Genomic DNA, 18,162 nt, shown 5'->3' with positions numbered 1-18,162 from the left:
CGAGCAAACGAGTATATACGGACGTTGGCATACGCTATATTTTCAAAACGGTCCAGCGTATACCTCCCAATATTCTAGCATTAGATCATTGGTAATAGTATAAGAACAAAAAGGTTTAAAATGGTGCGATCTGTAAATACTGAGCAATAGGGCTAAAATTTTACAGGTAACTAACTTACGACACGAGGGGAAAAATAAGCCTTGTGGAAGATTGTTTTGAACAAGTTGAATTTTTGCATTTCGTTTTAGACCACCCTAATATATATATATATATATATATATATATATATATATATATATATATATATATATATATATATATATATATATATATGAAAGAGATAGGGACACACACACACACCAACAATTCATAATTAATCATATTTTACAAATAAAAACACTTACTTGTTATACAATATTGTATCTGGTCTCCACACTCGATAATATGGTACACGAATTACTTTAATACCAGCAAAATCAGAGGCGTTCCATTTTAGATGATGGTCTGTCCATATTTGAGTCAACCAACAGTTTGTGGTAAGAATTTGATTCTTTTCGTCCTACAATAAAAAAAAAGGCATTTAAACTTTCTTGAGTAGCTTTTGCTAAGTAATTAGAGCACACAAGCCTATTGCATAAGGGAAGAAAGAACTGTGGGAAATTGCGAATTTGAAATATGTAGAAAAGGAAAAGTTATATATTAGTTTAATGATAAATAGATATGACGTGTAAACTAGGGGAAACATATTTTTAAAAAAATCCCTATAAATGAATTATCATGAAATAATTCGTGCAGCAATAAATTGAAGGAAATAAGAGGGAAAGAACACTGATAAGAGCAATGAGTATTAGCACATAACAAATCTTACTTACTGCAATTAGTTCCAACATTCAATGCACTTTAAATGCGAGCGCTCAAACAAATTTACTATCATATATTATCATTTATTATTATCATATAATAATAATAATAATAATAATAATAATAATAATAATAATAATAATAATAATACAAATTCAACAATGTTAGAAAAGGTTGAATAAGTTATTAAAACCAGTAAAGCGATCACCGTTAGTGCAAAGGGTCCCCCATTCAATTCCAGACCATGTGAGTTTGTGGTAAACAACATCGTGTCTGTGGATTTTCTTAGGATTCTCATGTTCCTTCCCTCCTTATCATTCTAACAATTACTTCATGAACATTCACTTTCATTAATCATCTATCTTCCTTAATTTATAGGGAATAACGTGGGACTTAAAATATAGATTTTGTTTCATTTTTGTTCGTTTTGACATAATATTATTTTTTTCCTTTCATGTCATCCATAAATTCTAATCTTTTTTCCTCGCTCTTCACTCAGTTAATTTCTATATTTGTTGCCCTTTTTCGATAGCCTATAATTTATTCAAATAGGGGGCGCGGTGGCTCAGTGGTAGAGCGTTCAACTTCGGTGCTTGGGGTCCCTGGTTCGATCCCAGCTTGCGCCGTGTGGACTTTGTGGTGGACAAACATCGTGCTCGTGGGTTTTCTCGGGGTTCTCCCGTTTCCTCCCACTTCTTTCATTCCACCATTTCATTCATTTCTCATCTTCACCGTCTCCTTTAGATTAACCGGCATAATCGTGGGACGTATAAATTAAAGATTTCGTTTCATTTCATTTTTATTCAAGTAAATCAATGGTATGTTTACATTTTTTTGCCTTTCTTATCCTAAACTGAAACCTTTCCGCTCTAACTTATATCTTGTTCAATATTTGCAATATAACATTAAATGCAAATATTAAATTAATCGAAAGATAATAAATTAAAGAACGATATTTATTAGGAAGTGAAAACACCTTTGCTGGTTTCCTTTTTACTCTAACTCTGTAATATCAAACGTTAGCTTAAATAGAACATAATCTCTTGTATAGAATCTGGTTATGTCTATAAAAGCCCCTTATATATCTTAATCTATTTATCCGATTGTCTACAAGTATTGAGCCTTTTGGAGGTCAAGCTTAAGAATATATATTTATTATTTGGGAATAACATTAAGAAATAAAATATCCAACAATTTGTTTCGTTGACCCTCTGAAATTTCTCCAGCAACACCATACCATAATTCAGTCACTATAGCAATTCTGTAGTTACTATTCAAAATAAATATGGCACGCGATATTTACAAACTTGTTTGGAAACTAACTTATGAAATTCACACCATCCAAGGAGTTCCCCAGCGACGAAAACAAATAAAGTTTATACGATGCCCTTCCAATCCGAGTGAATGTATAATATAACCTTCTTGGGTGTCGATGTGAGCTTTGAAAAAGACTGTCGAGGGTCTTCTCGCTTGAACCACGATAATTCTTGCACACTGTATTCAGAAAGACCCACTTTTACGAAATATTGCTTTAGTTTTCCGAAAATATTTTTTAGAAAGTCACACAGAGAGAATGTATCTTCGAGAATAAGCTAACGCTTGTAGTTGTTTTCATGAGAATGTAAGTTATAAATAACATAAGAACATAATTGAGAACATAACTTACTGAATTGTAAGTTATAAATAAAACACTTATTTACGAAAAAATAATAAAAATTCCCTGAGTCGCTTTTTAAGAAAATAGCCTAAAAGGAACTCACGGCAAGAGCAAACTGCCCGTTGTTGACGTTTTCATGGGGAATGGCTTATCCTATATTGTATGGTTATTAATTAAACACGAATTTATGGAATATAAACAAAATCGTTTGAGTCGTTTTTTGACAAAAAGTTGTCTAAAAAACACTCGATTCAAGTGTAAACTACTCCTTGTGGATTTTCCAGGACAAATAAGTTATACCATATTGCCAGAATTAATGAAACATTGATTTATGAATTATGAACAAAATCGCTATTGAATCGAATTGAGTCATGTTTGAGAAAATTGTACAGAAAAAACTAATCGCTAAGATCCAAATATTCCTTCTGAATTATTCCCAGAGAGAGAACTTATGCCACAACATAGGATTGTAAATGAAATGTTGACGTATGGAATATAAACAAAATCGTTAGAGCTGTTTGCTAGAAAATATTTTTATTTTCACCTTTTAGTAAACTACCTTTATGTTTGGAGGTAGAAAGAAAATTCGAAACCTTCTCTGAAAGGGATCTTATAGAAACATTAATTTTAAAACTAGACAATCTACACAAAATTTGGAATCGACCAGTGAAGACGGCACGTTTCTAGCACTTGTGGTTTTCCAGATCTCATTGTCAAAAGAATTAGAGACAAACATATACATTTTTATTTGGAGACAAACATATAAACCTAGCATTTTAATATAGCCTATAGATTATATATTCTAACGTCTCTCAAAGTTATGCAACCTTAAGCATAGTAAAGTTTTTCTGGTTGCATAAGATAAAGGATTAAAAGAGATAAGGGATTAAAACATCAGCTCAATAACGAACACGAGTACGGACTTCAACATCAACAATAGTGTTGCCAAAACATTAACATAAAAATTCACTAAATGAGAGATTAATCACTCCAATTTTGGGTGAGAAGTTGCAAAAACTTGAAGTCATAAAGCTACTGACATAATTAACACATTGAAACACTTACGTTATATGATTTCCAAAACTGTATAAAAATTGAATCCACAAAAGAAAAAATATCTTACACCCAATTCAATATTACTTCCACTTCTAAAATTACCCGGTGCGGTCCCGCGTAGCAGTCACTAACACTATTCTCTTTGATACGAGCAAGCACGCGTTCGATTCCTGGTGGTGACATATGGTGTAAAAGCCTTTCCAGATTGGGTTTTCCTCATTCACACCAGACAAATGCCGAAACAGTATCCAATATACAGGTCCCTGCCCAGTTCTTCGTTTTCCCATTTCTTTCTTTCTTTCGCAATACCGGATAATGTGCTCAACGAGAGACGTCATTACTCAAACGAGACTGGCCTAAGATGCCGGTAGGGTTCAAAAATATGATAAATAAATAAAACTACTCTGCTTATTATCAATAATACTATTTCACTTGTGGCGTTTAGCGGAAACTCTGTAAACTAAATATTGTTGGTTGTCATTTTCCTCTGTCAGAGAGCAAGGGTCGTCGCTTGTACTGACTGAAACAAAACGAAAACCGAAAAAGAGAAATTGTAGAAAGGAAAATAAACAGTCTATATCAAAATTATTTCGAACTAACCATGCTTCATCACAAAAGGACAAGTTGTTCGTACCAGAAAAGTCGCTAGATTTGCAGGTATGTTGCCAAATCGTTGCTAAAAATCGCCAAAAATGAAGTGCAACCAGAAAAAATTTTTTTCGCCACCTTGAAAATTGAATTTCCTACTTTTAGTGACTTTCCTCCAAATTGACAACACCGTTCAACAACAGAGTGTCAACATGCTCTGAATGTGTTATAGTTAAATATTTTAGTATCTAGGCCTATCTTGTAGAAAAAAGTTATATGATTTTTGTTTATAGTCACTTGCTGATGCTATTATCTTATTGATTTAATCTTAGCAATATATTGTATAGTGAGATTTTGTACAGTTAGCAATGAAAATGGGTTTACACTCTACCTTCCCATTGTCATCAAATTGACCAAGTTTAAGCCCCGAATGAGTTGAGGAATTGGAATAGAGCTTTCGGATTCCCTTCTTTTTGGTGTTGTGGGCTTTGATGTGAGTAACAATTTAGACTGCTGTATGTACTTATCCTAAAAAAATTTTAATAATTGCATTTTCGTGACCCTCACAGTAAATATACAGATATCAAGAAGATGTATGTAAGAGAGCTACACAAGAGGTGTAAGAAAATTATATTGTACAAATACCATACTGAAGTAGATTGATCTAGAAATGATTTTTGTTGATGTCAACATCTTGAAGACAAATATCTTGTGGATGTCTATGCAATGTATTCTTGCTTTGATATTGTCTGTTACTTATTGAAAATTTTGATCTATTAGTGTTTGGAGTTGGTGTAGAACGAAAATGGCCTTATATTTGATACCTTAGAGGGTTTAGACGGGAAAAAGTCAACAACGGCATCATCATTTCCATATTTCATCTAACCTTTTTTTAACGTTGAGCATATAGTATCTTCTTTCAAGCATGACGTGAATAAAATCTTAAGTTTAATGTCTTACGTCTGTAAATCGTAGATTAAAAGTAACGACTATAGTACGGAAAGTATAAAGTCGTTGGCTTCCCGCGAAAAGTTGTAGTGACGTTTATGGGGAGTTGCTTGCTTGGTTACTCGTGGCTCGCTGAGCACGGTAATTGGCAGATGGTGATTTGCTATCCTCTTACCACACCTCCAGTGACAAGTAGGTCCAAGTGCGGGAAGAAAACGATGTTATACCTTCTGGACTTTAATAAGAGTAGGAATGCCCTCTCAGGTGATCCAGTGTCCAGCACAAGTACCTTTGTTTTATATGGTTCTGGGATCGATTGTCGATGGGAGACCATTAAACGCATTGCGGTAGTTCGAAATTCACCATAAACTATAAGTTCTTGTCTCATATAACCTCGATGCTGAAAAGGGGAGTTAAACTTCAAGAAACAAGCGTAAGAGTAGCGAATCCACAAACTCAGTGATTGTTCACTCCGAAGTCCATATAGTTATAAGTCATATCTATGGTCCGATGCATCAGGAGAAAGTAGGCCTATTCTACCATTAAATCACTGTGTCCTTTAATTATCACGGTGCAGTTAAGCTGATGTTGTTATAAAAAGTGTATTTTACTCAAGTGTGTATACTTTGTAAATTGAATATGAAGAGAACGAAATTTTATTTCTCTCTTTTTTCTTTTAATAGAATTTAAGAACAAACTCGTTAAGTTCATCCTGTTCTTTTGTTTCATCCACAGATGTTTAAAATACCTTTCGTTCATTTCATCTCATCCTCAACGTTTCATCATCTTTGTCTCCTCCCTCTCCTTCTCCTCCCCAACTTCCACTCACTCACTCCATCAATAATTGAGTAAACATCTCCGTGTCGTTTCGTTTCGTTTCTCTGCGAATGTCTCAAAGGGGTCGTCGACAGTTCCTGCTATTCCTCTCTGTCTACATAGAACCCAGAATCTCAAACTCTCAAATTGGTTTCCTCGATTACTTCTGTACTCCCTCCACCCTCTCCCTCTTTCTCTCTCTGTACGTGTGTGTGGGGATCCTTTCGAAGGGAGAATTTGGGTGAAAATTGGATATTGAGAGAAGAGAAAGTGTTTGTATGTGTATGTGTATGTGTTAAAACCAGTTTCACGTTCTAAACACAAACTCAAACACAAAAGGATTACGTTATCCATCTATCTCTGTGTAAACCCACTCGTGTGTCTTCATTACGTGTGACCATAGAAATGTCACTTCAAGCCACTGGAGATCAGGAACAAATTTTCCTCTTTTTTACATGATTAAAGTACGGAAAGACAAAACAAAAAATATGTATTAAAAGAAATGATAGAACTCGTAAACTCTTATTAGCTAACGTCGAATAAAATCTAATGACATAGCTCCTTTTACATTGGTTAACCATAATAAATGTCCAGGGTTAATACTCAAACATAAATAACAAACCTGGAGGAACTAAGAGACTGACAGATCAAGGTTTTTGTAAACACTGATAAATTATCCCATCCATTTAATTCAAACATTTTCGCTTTAATGAGTGAACAAGTTTATCACGATTTTATATCAACTTTCTCTAATTTAAATCAATCAATTAAATTATAGTAATATTGAATTATTTATATGCAATTTTATTTATGTTTCTCTTTATAACAATATAACTCTAGTTACAGATTATAGAGAGTTCTAAATGCAATCCAAATGTGCATAAATTTTGATAATTGGAATAATCTTACAAAAAGTTTATGTTGTGAAATAAAAGTATCTCGAAAATTGCTTTTGTTTAGTAAAAAGATAGATATAATATGCAACACTGCCTACTTTTCACTTAAAAGTCCAGTTACAATTTCTAAAGCAAGTGAATAGTTTAGATTTTCTGAGAAAAATAATTACAGGATCTTTGATATTACTGACATACCGACTTAGAACTATCTCAATAAAGACTTCGAGAAATCCAAACCAGTATAAGTTTTAAAGTTGATTTAGATATGGATTTCAATGAAATTATATTTTTTATAAATGCACACATACAGTACAGTTCTCAATTCAGTTATTTTTAATGTTTTCTTTTCCTTACATCAATCTGGATATTTCACGATCCAGATTGTTGTGTTCGGCTAGTTACATTGTACTGCACTAAAATCCACAGATCACAGTTCAGTACCACTGCGTATTCTATAGTTCTTGTTTGTAACTCATATACGATTTGTATGTGTAACTCAAATATGAACTCGGGGCCGCGGTGGCTCAGTGGTAGAGCGTTCACCTCTGGTGCTTGAGGTCCCGGGTTCGATCCCAGCCCCCGCCAAGTGAACTTTGTGGTGGACAAACACCGTGTGCGTGGGTTTTCTCGGGGTTCTCCCGTTTCCTCCCACTTTCTTCATTCCACCATTTCATTCATCACTCATCATCACTGTCTCCTTTAGCCTAACCGGCATAACCGTGGGACGTAAAACTCAAAGATTTCATTTCATTTTTTCAAATATGAACTCGTATTTGATACAGTTATAAACTCATCTTTTATAATATTATATAATTAGTTGATCCATCCAGTGTTCAACTGCTTTTTAAAAAATGAACTGGATGTACAAAAAAATGGATTAAATCCCTTATTCGACGAAATTCAACCCCAAGCAATAGTGAGATTTCTTATGCTTAAAAAATAGTATGTTTCATGAAAATTAGAGAATGTTTTATGGTAAACGTTCCTTAAGAAGAATTTAACTTATTCTTGATTTATTTCAATTCTTTGGAAATCTGACACGGGAGGGTCTCACAAGTTGTAGCTAAAATCTGATTGTCATATAGCACATCTGATAGAGCATCATGAGAAATGAAAATGAGCAAAATTCAAGGTGCTATGGACCAGAAGGATAGGAACTACGAGGCTTCAAAATTTGAATATATAAAAAATTATATCACGGAATTATGTGCATTTAAAGTAAATATCTTAAACTGTTAAAGCAATTAAAACAAAAGTTGTACAATGTAATGAGTACAAATTGCCCTATCGAAAACCACAAACAGTTTTGCCATAGGTGAAGCAGTGTTGCCAACTCAGCATAAATTATTTTGTTTCAAATAGCACTATATACACAGAGAAAAATCCGTTCTCAGGACAGCGGTATATTGTACAAATATACGGTATCCTCTTGCTACTATAGAAATCAGTACGGAGCAAACGTTATCCGTATGCTACATAGGCACTGCCCTTAGATGTTGCATCATGCCGTTGCAGGATGTCTAACATCTAACAGTTTTCCTTATATCACATGCATATACTTATGTTAACTTTGTCAGCTATATGTTATATACGTCCATTTGTATGTGAAATCCTGACCGCCTACATTGTTTCATACAGAAGGTACGTTTAGATGGAACACCTATACAGAAAGTATTATAAAACATGCGTTTTCAGTTATACGTCTGCTGTACGTTAAGTCCAAAAACTACAGGAATTACGCATGTAACCTATCTTTTCAAGTACGCTACCTACAATTTTTTTCTCAGTGTACAAGTGTTCACAGATTTAAAACACACTATTATCACTAAACATAACAGTGAAGTGTAGTGGTACAGTGTTACACATTGTTAGAGCTACGTGTGCTGAAAATATACAATGGAGAAGTCTGATATGTGACAACAGATTGTAATAATGAAATCTGGGTCTCATATTATGAATTTAGTTCAAATGTATAACACCGATAGTATAACATAGCAAAATGTCAGCAGTGTCACAAAATATTGATGCACTTGGAAAACGAAATTGAGTGATGCCATTTTTAACGTCCTGTGCCAGTTGCGAAGCTATATAGAACGGGACCTATAGTGTAAAATAGGATCCAAGCACTATGACAAAGTAAGATAACAATGAAATGTAAGGTGAAAAGTACAACAAAAACATGTCCGAAGCAGAATTGGAACCCGCATCCCTAATAGGTTGGTTGTCTAGCCTTCTAGACCACATGGCCGAGTAAAAACGAAATGAGATAGTAATAAAAATAATTATATTTCCAATGTGAATATCGTAATATTACAGTGTACAAAATTAATCTTATGGTATGTAGGAAAGGAAGTAAAAGAATATGTCACTTAACACGAAAGACATACGCCAAGAAACTACTCGTCCAAGTATTAATAAGATAATCTGGACAATCATTTTAAGAATTAGAAAACACGTGTTTCTTTCTAAGCGTGTATTATCTTGTTTTCGCGAGTTGTCTGCTTATTCATTGAGGCTACGGAAGTGTAATGCAGATCAATCACTTTTTTCCAATGCGTTCCTTTATTACCCTGTGTTGCCACATATCAGATTTTCCCATTGCACATTTTCAGCATACGTAGCTCCAACAGTATCCAACACTGTACCACTACACTTCACTGTAATATTTAGTGATAATAGTGTGTTTTAAATCTGTGTACACTTGTATACGGTACTATTGGAAACAAAATATTTTATGCTGAGTTGGCAATATTGCTTCAGCTATGGCAACATTGTTTGTGGTTTTCGATAGGGCATTTTGTTCTCATTAATTTGTACAACTTTTGTTTTGATTGCTTTAACGGTTTTCAAGATATTTACTTTAAACGTACATAATTCCATGATATAATTTTTTGGATATTCAAATTTTGAAGCCCCGTAGTTCCTATCCTTCTGATCCATAGCACCTTAAATTTTGCTTGTTTTCACTTCTCATGGTGCTCTATCAGATGTGCTATATGTCAATCAGATTTTAGCTACTACTTGTGGGACCCTCCCGTGTGAGAACATATATCATTTTTTGTTAAGTTAGTTTGGAAAATCTTTATCTTATTCTGTACATACAACTTGTATTTATCAGATTAGGGATAAATTTATATATTTTTGGCTTATAATTGTTCAGCGACTTAAGTTTCAAGTACTAAACATTAATAAATCTCAAAGATAGCGCATGCAAAGATTCGTTAAAATCATATCAATGCACCATAAGTTATCATACTATATACAATGTAATAAATACAATATAATGTATGTCAAGTTGAATGGTAGAACTTCGCTTACTTGCTTCAACTACATTTCTAATGACTCCAGAGTAAGAAAGGTTGAAAATCTTACTTTATCCAGTGACGAACTAAAGGAAAGAAGTATGAAGTTATAGTTACACCTAATGTAAGATTAGATAGTAATCACTAAATGTCAAGGTCTGGACCTCAAGACGATAGTACGAGCAGTCTAACCCTACTTCTGACTACGCTTCTCTCGAAATATAAACAAAGTAGTGGTGAAGTAGGTTGATATGGGCACGTCGATGATAATCACAAGACAACACTTTACTGTATTCATAGGATTAATAACACTGGCAAAGTAATAATATGTTAAATTATAAAAATTACAAATAAAACACATGTGAATCGCTTTACTTGAATGGAGAACATAAGTACAGCACAACATAAGCTACTAAAAGTTATGGCGTTAATAACATTGCTCATGACGGATGAATTTTATAATACCCTCTTGGATAAATCTCTCTTCTATCTGCGGAAATATAATTGTAGCAGTCATATCTGACTTTACTTGGTTCGAAATGGGATATTATTGTATAATGCCATTGAATTCATTTTTACTCGTGACATTGGCATTGACTAGACATTGATAAACTATTATTACATCACTGACGTATCGGAGCTTTGTTGTTGGTCCAATTCAGTTGTTCTTGTAAGGAACAATATTCCAGTAAGAACAACATATGAACTCATGTGGCTTGCATCTACCGATAATTCTTTGGACACCAAGTTTAATTGCTTCTTTGATCCATGCGTTCTTCTAATACTTGTTCGCTTATTACAGCTGAGGAAATTGGTAACGGCATGACTTGCAACATTCCAAGAAGACACTCAACGGCTCTTCCTTCTATACCTTGTCACATCGCAGGATGTTGACACTTGTGGTAGATTCACACAATAACAATCTTTGTATATTGTGTATATTGCTAGTCTCTTGAGGCCCAGTTACTTGTGGCACAGAGCGATAATTGTAATATCTTTACTTTTACATCAACAAATATGATGCTACTGGTTCTTCACTTTTCTAGAATTTTAATTTTAGTGGTCATATATATTTTTTCCAGGTTATGGACTTTTTTAAGGAATAATAGTTGGATTATATCATAGATAATTTGATACGATGTATAACGTAATTTTTTTTCTTGCTAACTGTTGGTATCGTCGACATATAGGTTATAAAGTATTAATGATTTTACACCGAAGGTGTAGATTCTATATTTTTTTTATATTGCTAACTAACCAAAAAACAAGTCACAACTCACTCTGTGCTACGAAAGAACAATACATAGTAATCTACTGCGATGCATAATGCAATATTCTATTATGCTAACTGTTGATAATATCGACATATATGTTATATAAATATTAATGATTTTAGGTCAAAAGTGTAGATTATATATCATTATGTTAGTAACTAACCAAGAAACAAGTCACAACTCGTACTGCACTACGAAAGAATAATACACAGTAACTTCCTGATAACACAACTTTATTCCATATCATCTAAAATTCATATTTCCTTTTTACTGTTTTCCTCCATGTCAATATAAGCAAATATAACTTCAACTACTTCGCCTATAAATATAAAATAATATCACAATATGGATACACCAACTATTACTTCCATATTATCATTAATTATTCTCTTATTCTAAACTGTTTCCCCAGAATACATGTTAACTGCGATGACAGTACACATGCCTATTTCATCCCGCGAACACTTTACATCAACAACTGATTTTCACACCCGATACTAATATTATCAGCAAAAAAATAGTTGGAGTAGGAAGAGAAATTGTCCCTTGTCTCTAATTTCAGTGGACAACGACTCAAAATTTCTGTTACTGAGAAGGTAAAATTAAATATACAAACTCAAATCATATGGATAATATTCTTCGAATTACATAAATTGGTAAACGTTTGTCCTCAATTCAAAACTTCAGTCGAGAATATTTAATAATATCCTGTTCTTCCATTATCCCTTTCCCCCTTCAGTCAGTTGGTTTTACCTGCCTTAAGGTAAGGTACTCTAAAAGTAATAATATCCGTTTCACTAAAGTTTGATATCGATATTTTTTGAAATGAAATAAAAACTGAAGATAACGTTCAATGATAACATAAAAGCAGACATCTCCCTTCCATTAGATACTCATTTCCAGAGCTTTTGACAAAATAACAGAATTAACTGGCTGCAGTTTTACCTCCTTTCTATAACTTCTCATCCTGTAGTTGTTTATTTTTCTTCTTGCAGCTCTTTGGGAGTTCTCTGCCAGAGGGTCCTGAAGTGGTATTTCGTCCTGATTGTGTTTGTTCTGCTTGTTAGAGACTAAAAGTGGTCGCTTTTCTCCTTCTTGCAGCCCCTTTTCTTCCTCTTCACTCTAACCTTTAGCTGCTTACTTCTTGTCTATCACATACAAACATACAGAGAGACACACGCAGGCATATATATATATATATATATATATATATATATATATATATATATGTGTGTGTGTGTGTGTGTGTGTGTGTGTGTGTGTGTGTGTGAGGGAGAGAGAGAGATTTACAAAATGTGTCCTTCTCCGTCTCAATTCGACTTTAACTTATTCTGTTTCAAGTTTCTAACGAGAGCTGTTCACCACAATCCTGGACTATGTTTTCCTTCCTCGAACAAGGAAGTTGCGATAACAATGTACTTAACAAGATGAATTTATACTTAGCATTAAAATAAAAGCATTATAACCCACAGACATATTTGTTGGGAGACGAAATGGATTTAACGGCAGTTTCATCTACATGGGGCAGAAAGTGATTTTACAAGTAATAAGGTGTCACTAGTTGTTTGCTGTAGTATCAGTTTTATCTTTATAGGTAGTGTGGTTATCACATTCTTTTAGTGCAGCAAAACATTGCAATATTTTAAGTTTACAAAAAAATCATTTTTCTCGAAAACTGCACATCAAGATCGACACTCTTCTACATTATTTTATTGAGCTTAATGAGAACTATCAATTGTTCTATGTCGCAGTTTTGAACACTTTTTCATTAAAGGCTGATATTATTTTAGAACAAATTGCACTTTTCAGTTTAAATTCTTCAAAACCTACATTTTCTTTCAAAATTAAGACATATGATTTGAATTTCGAAGTGGAAATTTCAGCACCATAGGCAGTTGCGTAACCAGGATTTTAAAAACACTAGGCACATTTGTGTGATATTTCTCAGATTACTAAACAATTAACAACTTAAAAAGCAGGTATATATTCACAAAAGTATAGTCATCAAAATTATGTTTTACAACTTTATATATTTGAATATGGTATTTACTGTAATTTATTCAGAACGGGAATGAAATGTGCTCAGACGATTTTCGGTTTTTTTAGAGAAGGTTTGAATCTTTCAAGCATGTTTTAAACAACTCACCGAAATTAAGATAGCAAACAGAATTGTTGTATTTTTCTACACATCATCGAAATTTAAATGGACAGTTCCACTGATTTCTTTTATTATGCTATAAAATACTTTATGGAAAGCTGATTACAGGAAGCACTTGTTTTTACTCAGACGTTGATTTTTAACTGGTCGAAATATGCGATCGAACTTAGGTCTGATACTCGTGTGCTTAACACAATGACTACCATGTTTATACGTCATCTGTTGGTTCAGGGAAAGATATTTGCGCCGCTAAGTAGTGAAACGACTTAGGAAAAGAAATGATGCATGTTTTTCAGATGTATACTACGTTGCTAATGAAATGAATTAAAAAGTAGCAAAATATATGCTTTTAAAAAATAAACTGTTTGTCTATTTTGGTAATTAATTATTTGAATATAGTCAAATAGCTAAGAACCATGTTACGTTTTATTAGTTTGCAAGATTAAGCAACAACACATCTAACATATATTTCTGAAGTGTTATTCAATAATAAGGTGAATGTATTGAATTCACTAAACCATTTAAATATTAAACTAGTGTTACCTTTCCTCACGTTACATCGAAATCAGTGTTTATGAACATAGGTATTCATCTAAGCTTTCCAGTTCTTTTAAAAGCTGTAATGTATGCCACAAGAATAAACACACGAAGGCGATTGTGATAGCAATATTATTTAATACCTTTATGTAAATAGGCATTGTTTGCAGCCTGAGTTAATACACTAAAAATGTTCTCATGTTTAGATCACCAACCGACCTTACAATGCGAATTTTATTCATATTCGAAAAAATAACGACATAAAAGCACAGTAATTTGATGGCTGAGTGCTAATTTCTGATAAGTTAGTTTGTTGTGAATTCGATATGCGTTAAGGGAGTAGCAAAAGGAAATTTACCCATGAGAAATCATTCCCCCGAGGAAAAATAATTTAAATTATCTACTGAATTTAATCCTGGGGCGCACCAACGTAAGATGATAATCATATCCATGAGTTTTTATAAGAATTCTTCAGTGCCGTTATCGAACAACTTTGCACTTTAACAATATTATTTAATCATAATATCTTGGCGCTTACTGTCGTTTTCTTTAGCCAGTGAAACATACTCGTAAATTGTTTATACTAGTCCAGGTCAAGGTTTACAGATTGACTGAAGTGTTTTCAACACATAAGTTAACATTTAAACTAACAAATAAACTAATATGACAGCAAAATAGCGACAACAAATTAGTTCCAATTGGCTGATTACTGAATGAAATTTCTAGCTTCACGCCCCATGTTTGTGCCCTGTAGGCTAAGAGAGCCGAATAATTAAGGAAAGTATTTTTTTAAAAAAAATGGCCGGATGGTCATGTGTGAAGAAACACCATAACCGCTAGAAAACACACGAACACGATGTTGTCCACCACAAACTCAATATTCTGAAATCGAATGAGGGACCCCTCGCCCCACAACTGTTCCACTGTCTCCCATGATTAGAACTGTTTGTTGTATGTCATGACGAGTAATATACACAATATTCTGTTTTAGCGAGTAAAGCAATATGGAAACCAACCTAGACTAATGAAACTTAACAGTGTTGAATCTTCAAACATTTGATTTTCTTCTTCTTCTTCTTCTTCTTCTTTTTCTTATTATTATTATTATTATTATTATTATTATTATTATTATTATTATTATTATTATTATTATTATTATTATTTTACATGTGGACTTCCGAAAACATGCTTTCACGATTTAATCTTTTGCCAGTGTACCACCATATACCAAACATTACTCACACACTCACAGCTAACGAGAGGATGAATATAAACAGAACACGTATGTTTATAACACTATTTCGTGTGACATTGTTGAAAACAAAAAAATGAAGTTTCGAAATAACAACACATGTAATGCATAATGAATTTCTGCTAATATCCCTCTTGTTCAGAATCGAAAAATCCCGAGCACCAGGTAGCTTCGGAGTGGCGGAGTCAGGAGCCTAGATAATTTAAATTCAAAATAAAATTATGTAGGCCCACTTATTAGCCCCTTTCGGCATGATTTTCTTTTCTTTTAGCGAAAAAATAATAATCAGTATTGGAAATCCTCATATGGGAACTTGAAAAATGAATTAAAACTTGAATTTTAGATTTTTCACTTAATTACGACGAGAAATAAGTAAGTGTCATATATGACACACTTACAACTCACAAAGAACATACCAGATGACACCAAAATCTCTAATTCATACACTTCAATATCTCACACAGCACTGATGACAGCAGACAAAACAGTCATTTGGTGCCTTTGATAAATCACAAAAAAGCTAAAGTGAAAAAAGGGTATGTGCCATATGTGGCACGGCATGCGGTAAGGGGTTAAATTGTATTATTATGGTTCCTAATTTTGAGAACTAGTGCCTGTGTCAGAAGAAAGATTTTTGAGCACTTCTCTTGTTCATGATGCTCTCTCGGCAGCCTAACTATATGTCTATTTGCTACAGCTTTCTTCAGCTCCAAACCACGATGACCACGAAAGCATTTCCCTTGTAGAAATATAATAAAAATATAAAGTACTACAAAAACAAATCTTATAGCATTAAGATAAGAATAGTTGTAGCAATGGTGTGGGGTCATCAGTTGCTATTATGTACAGTAAATAGTAGACACAATGTAAGGGTGTAGGACGATACGGATTTTTAAAGGCATTAAGAGCTTTCTCGTGCAGAAAGTGCTTATTTGTAGAAGTAGTATAATAGCATGGAGATTTAATATCCCCAAAATCTAATATTGGTCAGGGGTGTTTTGGCCCAGGCCGCAGATCAAGAGAAAGCGTGTTTTTTTTATTTCGAACCATTTAATCTAATCTAATAAAAATAAAATAAAGAGTTTGTTTGTGTGTTTGTCTGTCTGCCTGTGCTCGGCCTGGGGACCAGACGAGTGGACCGAGAGTTACCAAATTTCGGCCACGGGTACCTTGGCCCAGGCCCCAGATCAAGACGAAGCGTTTTTTTTTAATTTGAAACCAGGGGAGGCTCAGAGGGGATTTACGGGACCGGCCTGGGGTCTGGGCTGAGAGTTACCAAATTTTGGTCACGGGTACCTTGGTCCAGGCACCACGCCAAGACGAAACGTTTTTTCAAAATTCTAATCAGGGGGGTCTCAAGTGGGCGTTTACCGGGACATGTAAAAGTAATCCAAAATGACCGATATTAGTGTCAAATCCATAGTTTTCGTGGTTGCTGAGATCAGTGGTGACACTTTCATTAGCGACGACTTGCAAATTCAGCTACAATTGTATGAGGACCGGGAGTCAGCGGGAGGAGGGAATACCGAGACATGTAAAAGTAATCCACTTTTAATGTATTTTAAACTAGGAAAACAGGTCTTATTAACACATTATTTTTATATACAGTAAGTATTTTGCTTCTTTTGTCACTTGTCTTTCACTATTTTAGTAAATTTTTGTAGTTTAGTGTAAGAAACTGCAATATGAAAAGAATCCCTGAAGCTTTCGATACGGCTGAGAGAGTAATACCGAGATATGACGTCACACCAGTACACTTGTTTCTGTTGCCGTGACGTAAGCAGCTAATTTTTGCGTTGTTTAAAGCATTGTACCTCCGTAACTAAACAATATTTTTCTGAGAGTTTTGATATGTGGTATATTGAAGACTAGATCTACACGATGGTGTCTTTAAATTACAACTTTTGATCAGAAAGGAAATATCCTTTCATAGTTATAATGTTTAAGTCAAATAAAATTCTATTTAACGTCCTACGATGATGTGCCGAGTCTAAGGTAGTCACTGATGACGATAATTAATGAAATTGTGGAACGAAAAAACTGAAAGGAAACGGGATAACTGCAATCACATGTTATTTGTCCACTTGAAAGCTTATTTGAAGCGAACTGGAATTGAACCAGAGACATAACGCACTAACAATGATCGCTCATCCCAAGAACCACTTCAGCCCCACATAGTCCATCACAAAGTTGAGTTCCCCCGTGGCTAAGCGGTTAGCGTACGCGCCTTTGGCGAGGCCCGAGTTCGATTCTCGGCGGGAGCTCATGTGGTTCGAATTCCACGTTAATCAGTAGGTCCACGTCTCATATAGCCTCGCTGCTGAACGGGACATTAAACTCAAAATCAACTCAACTTAACTCCATCACAAAGTTCCGAGCTGAGAACGAACCAGAAGCCCCATAATTGAGCGCTCTACCACTGAGCCACCGCGGCCCTTTAACCTTTAAGCGTAAATAATTGTACTATGAATAAGAATGTTTGGTGTTTATAATAGAATGTTTCTAAACTAAGATTCAGAAAGTACAATATATTTGCGTGTTTTCTCCATTCTTTCTTTGTTGGCAGTTTCACCAGTTTTTCTTAAAATCAAGATGGCAAATAAAATAATTTCTCACGAAGAAATTAAGGAGCTTGATGCACATACTCTGACATTTTGTGATTGTAAGTTTATACGATTGTGAATGTTTTATAATCAGTACAAGAAGTTCGCCTGTGTCGATTTTCAGGATAATGCCACAGAAGACGATTGTAATTTTTTTATGATTCCCATCTATTTTAATAGAGGGGTAAAGTAAAAATTTAAAAAGGAAGTAGC

The 18,162-nt window shown here is 34.0% G+C and overlaps 1 protein-coding gene across 4 annotated transcripts in view; it reads right to left on the bottom strand.

The window, feature by feature from the left end:
- Positions 1-18,162, bottom strand: part of LOC145668480 (neuronal acetylcholine receptor subunit alpha-7-like) — a 287,737-nt gene that overhangs the window by 44,361 nt on the left and 225,214 nt on the right. For all 4 annotated transcript variants that reach the window (XM_081736407.1, XM_081736409.1, XM_081736408.1 and 1 more), the window contains exon 3: positions 406-560. In XM_081736407.1, the coding sequence (XP_081592533.1) occupies positions 406-560 (155 nt within the window). The remainder of the gene's footprint in view (positions 1-405; positions 561-18,162) is intronic.

This window comes from Thermobia domestica, chromosome 13 (genome assembly GCF_964235325.1).
Source record: "Thermobia domestica chromosome 13, izTheDome1.hap1.1, whole genome shotgun sequence".
NCBI lineage: Eukaryota > Metazoa > Arthropoda > Insecta > Zygentoma > Lepismatidae > Thermobia > Thermobia domestica.
Note: the sequence above shows the minus strand (reverse complement) of the source record. Positions and strands in the feature narration are given on the sequence as shown.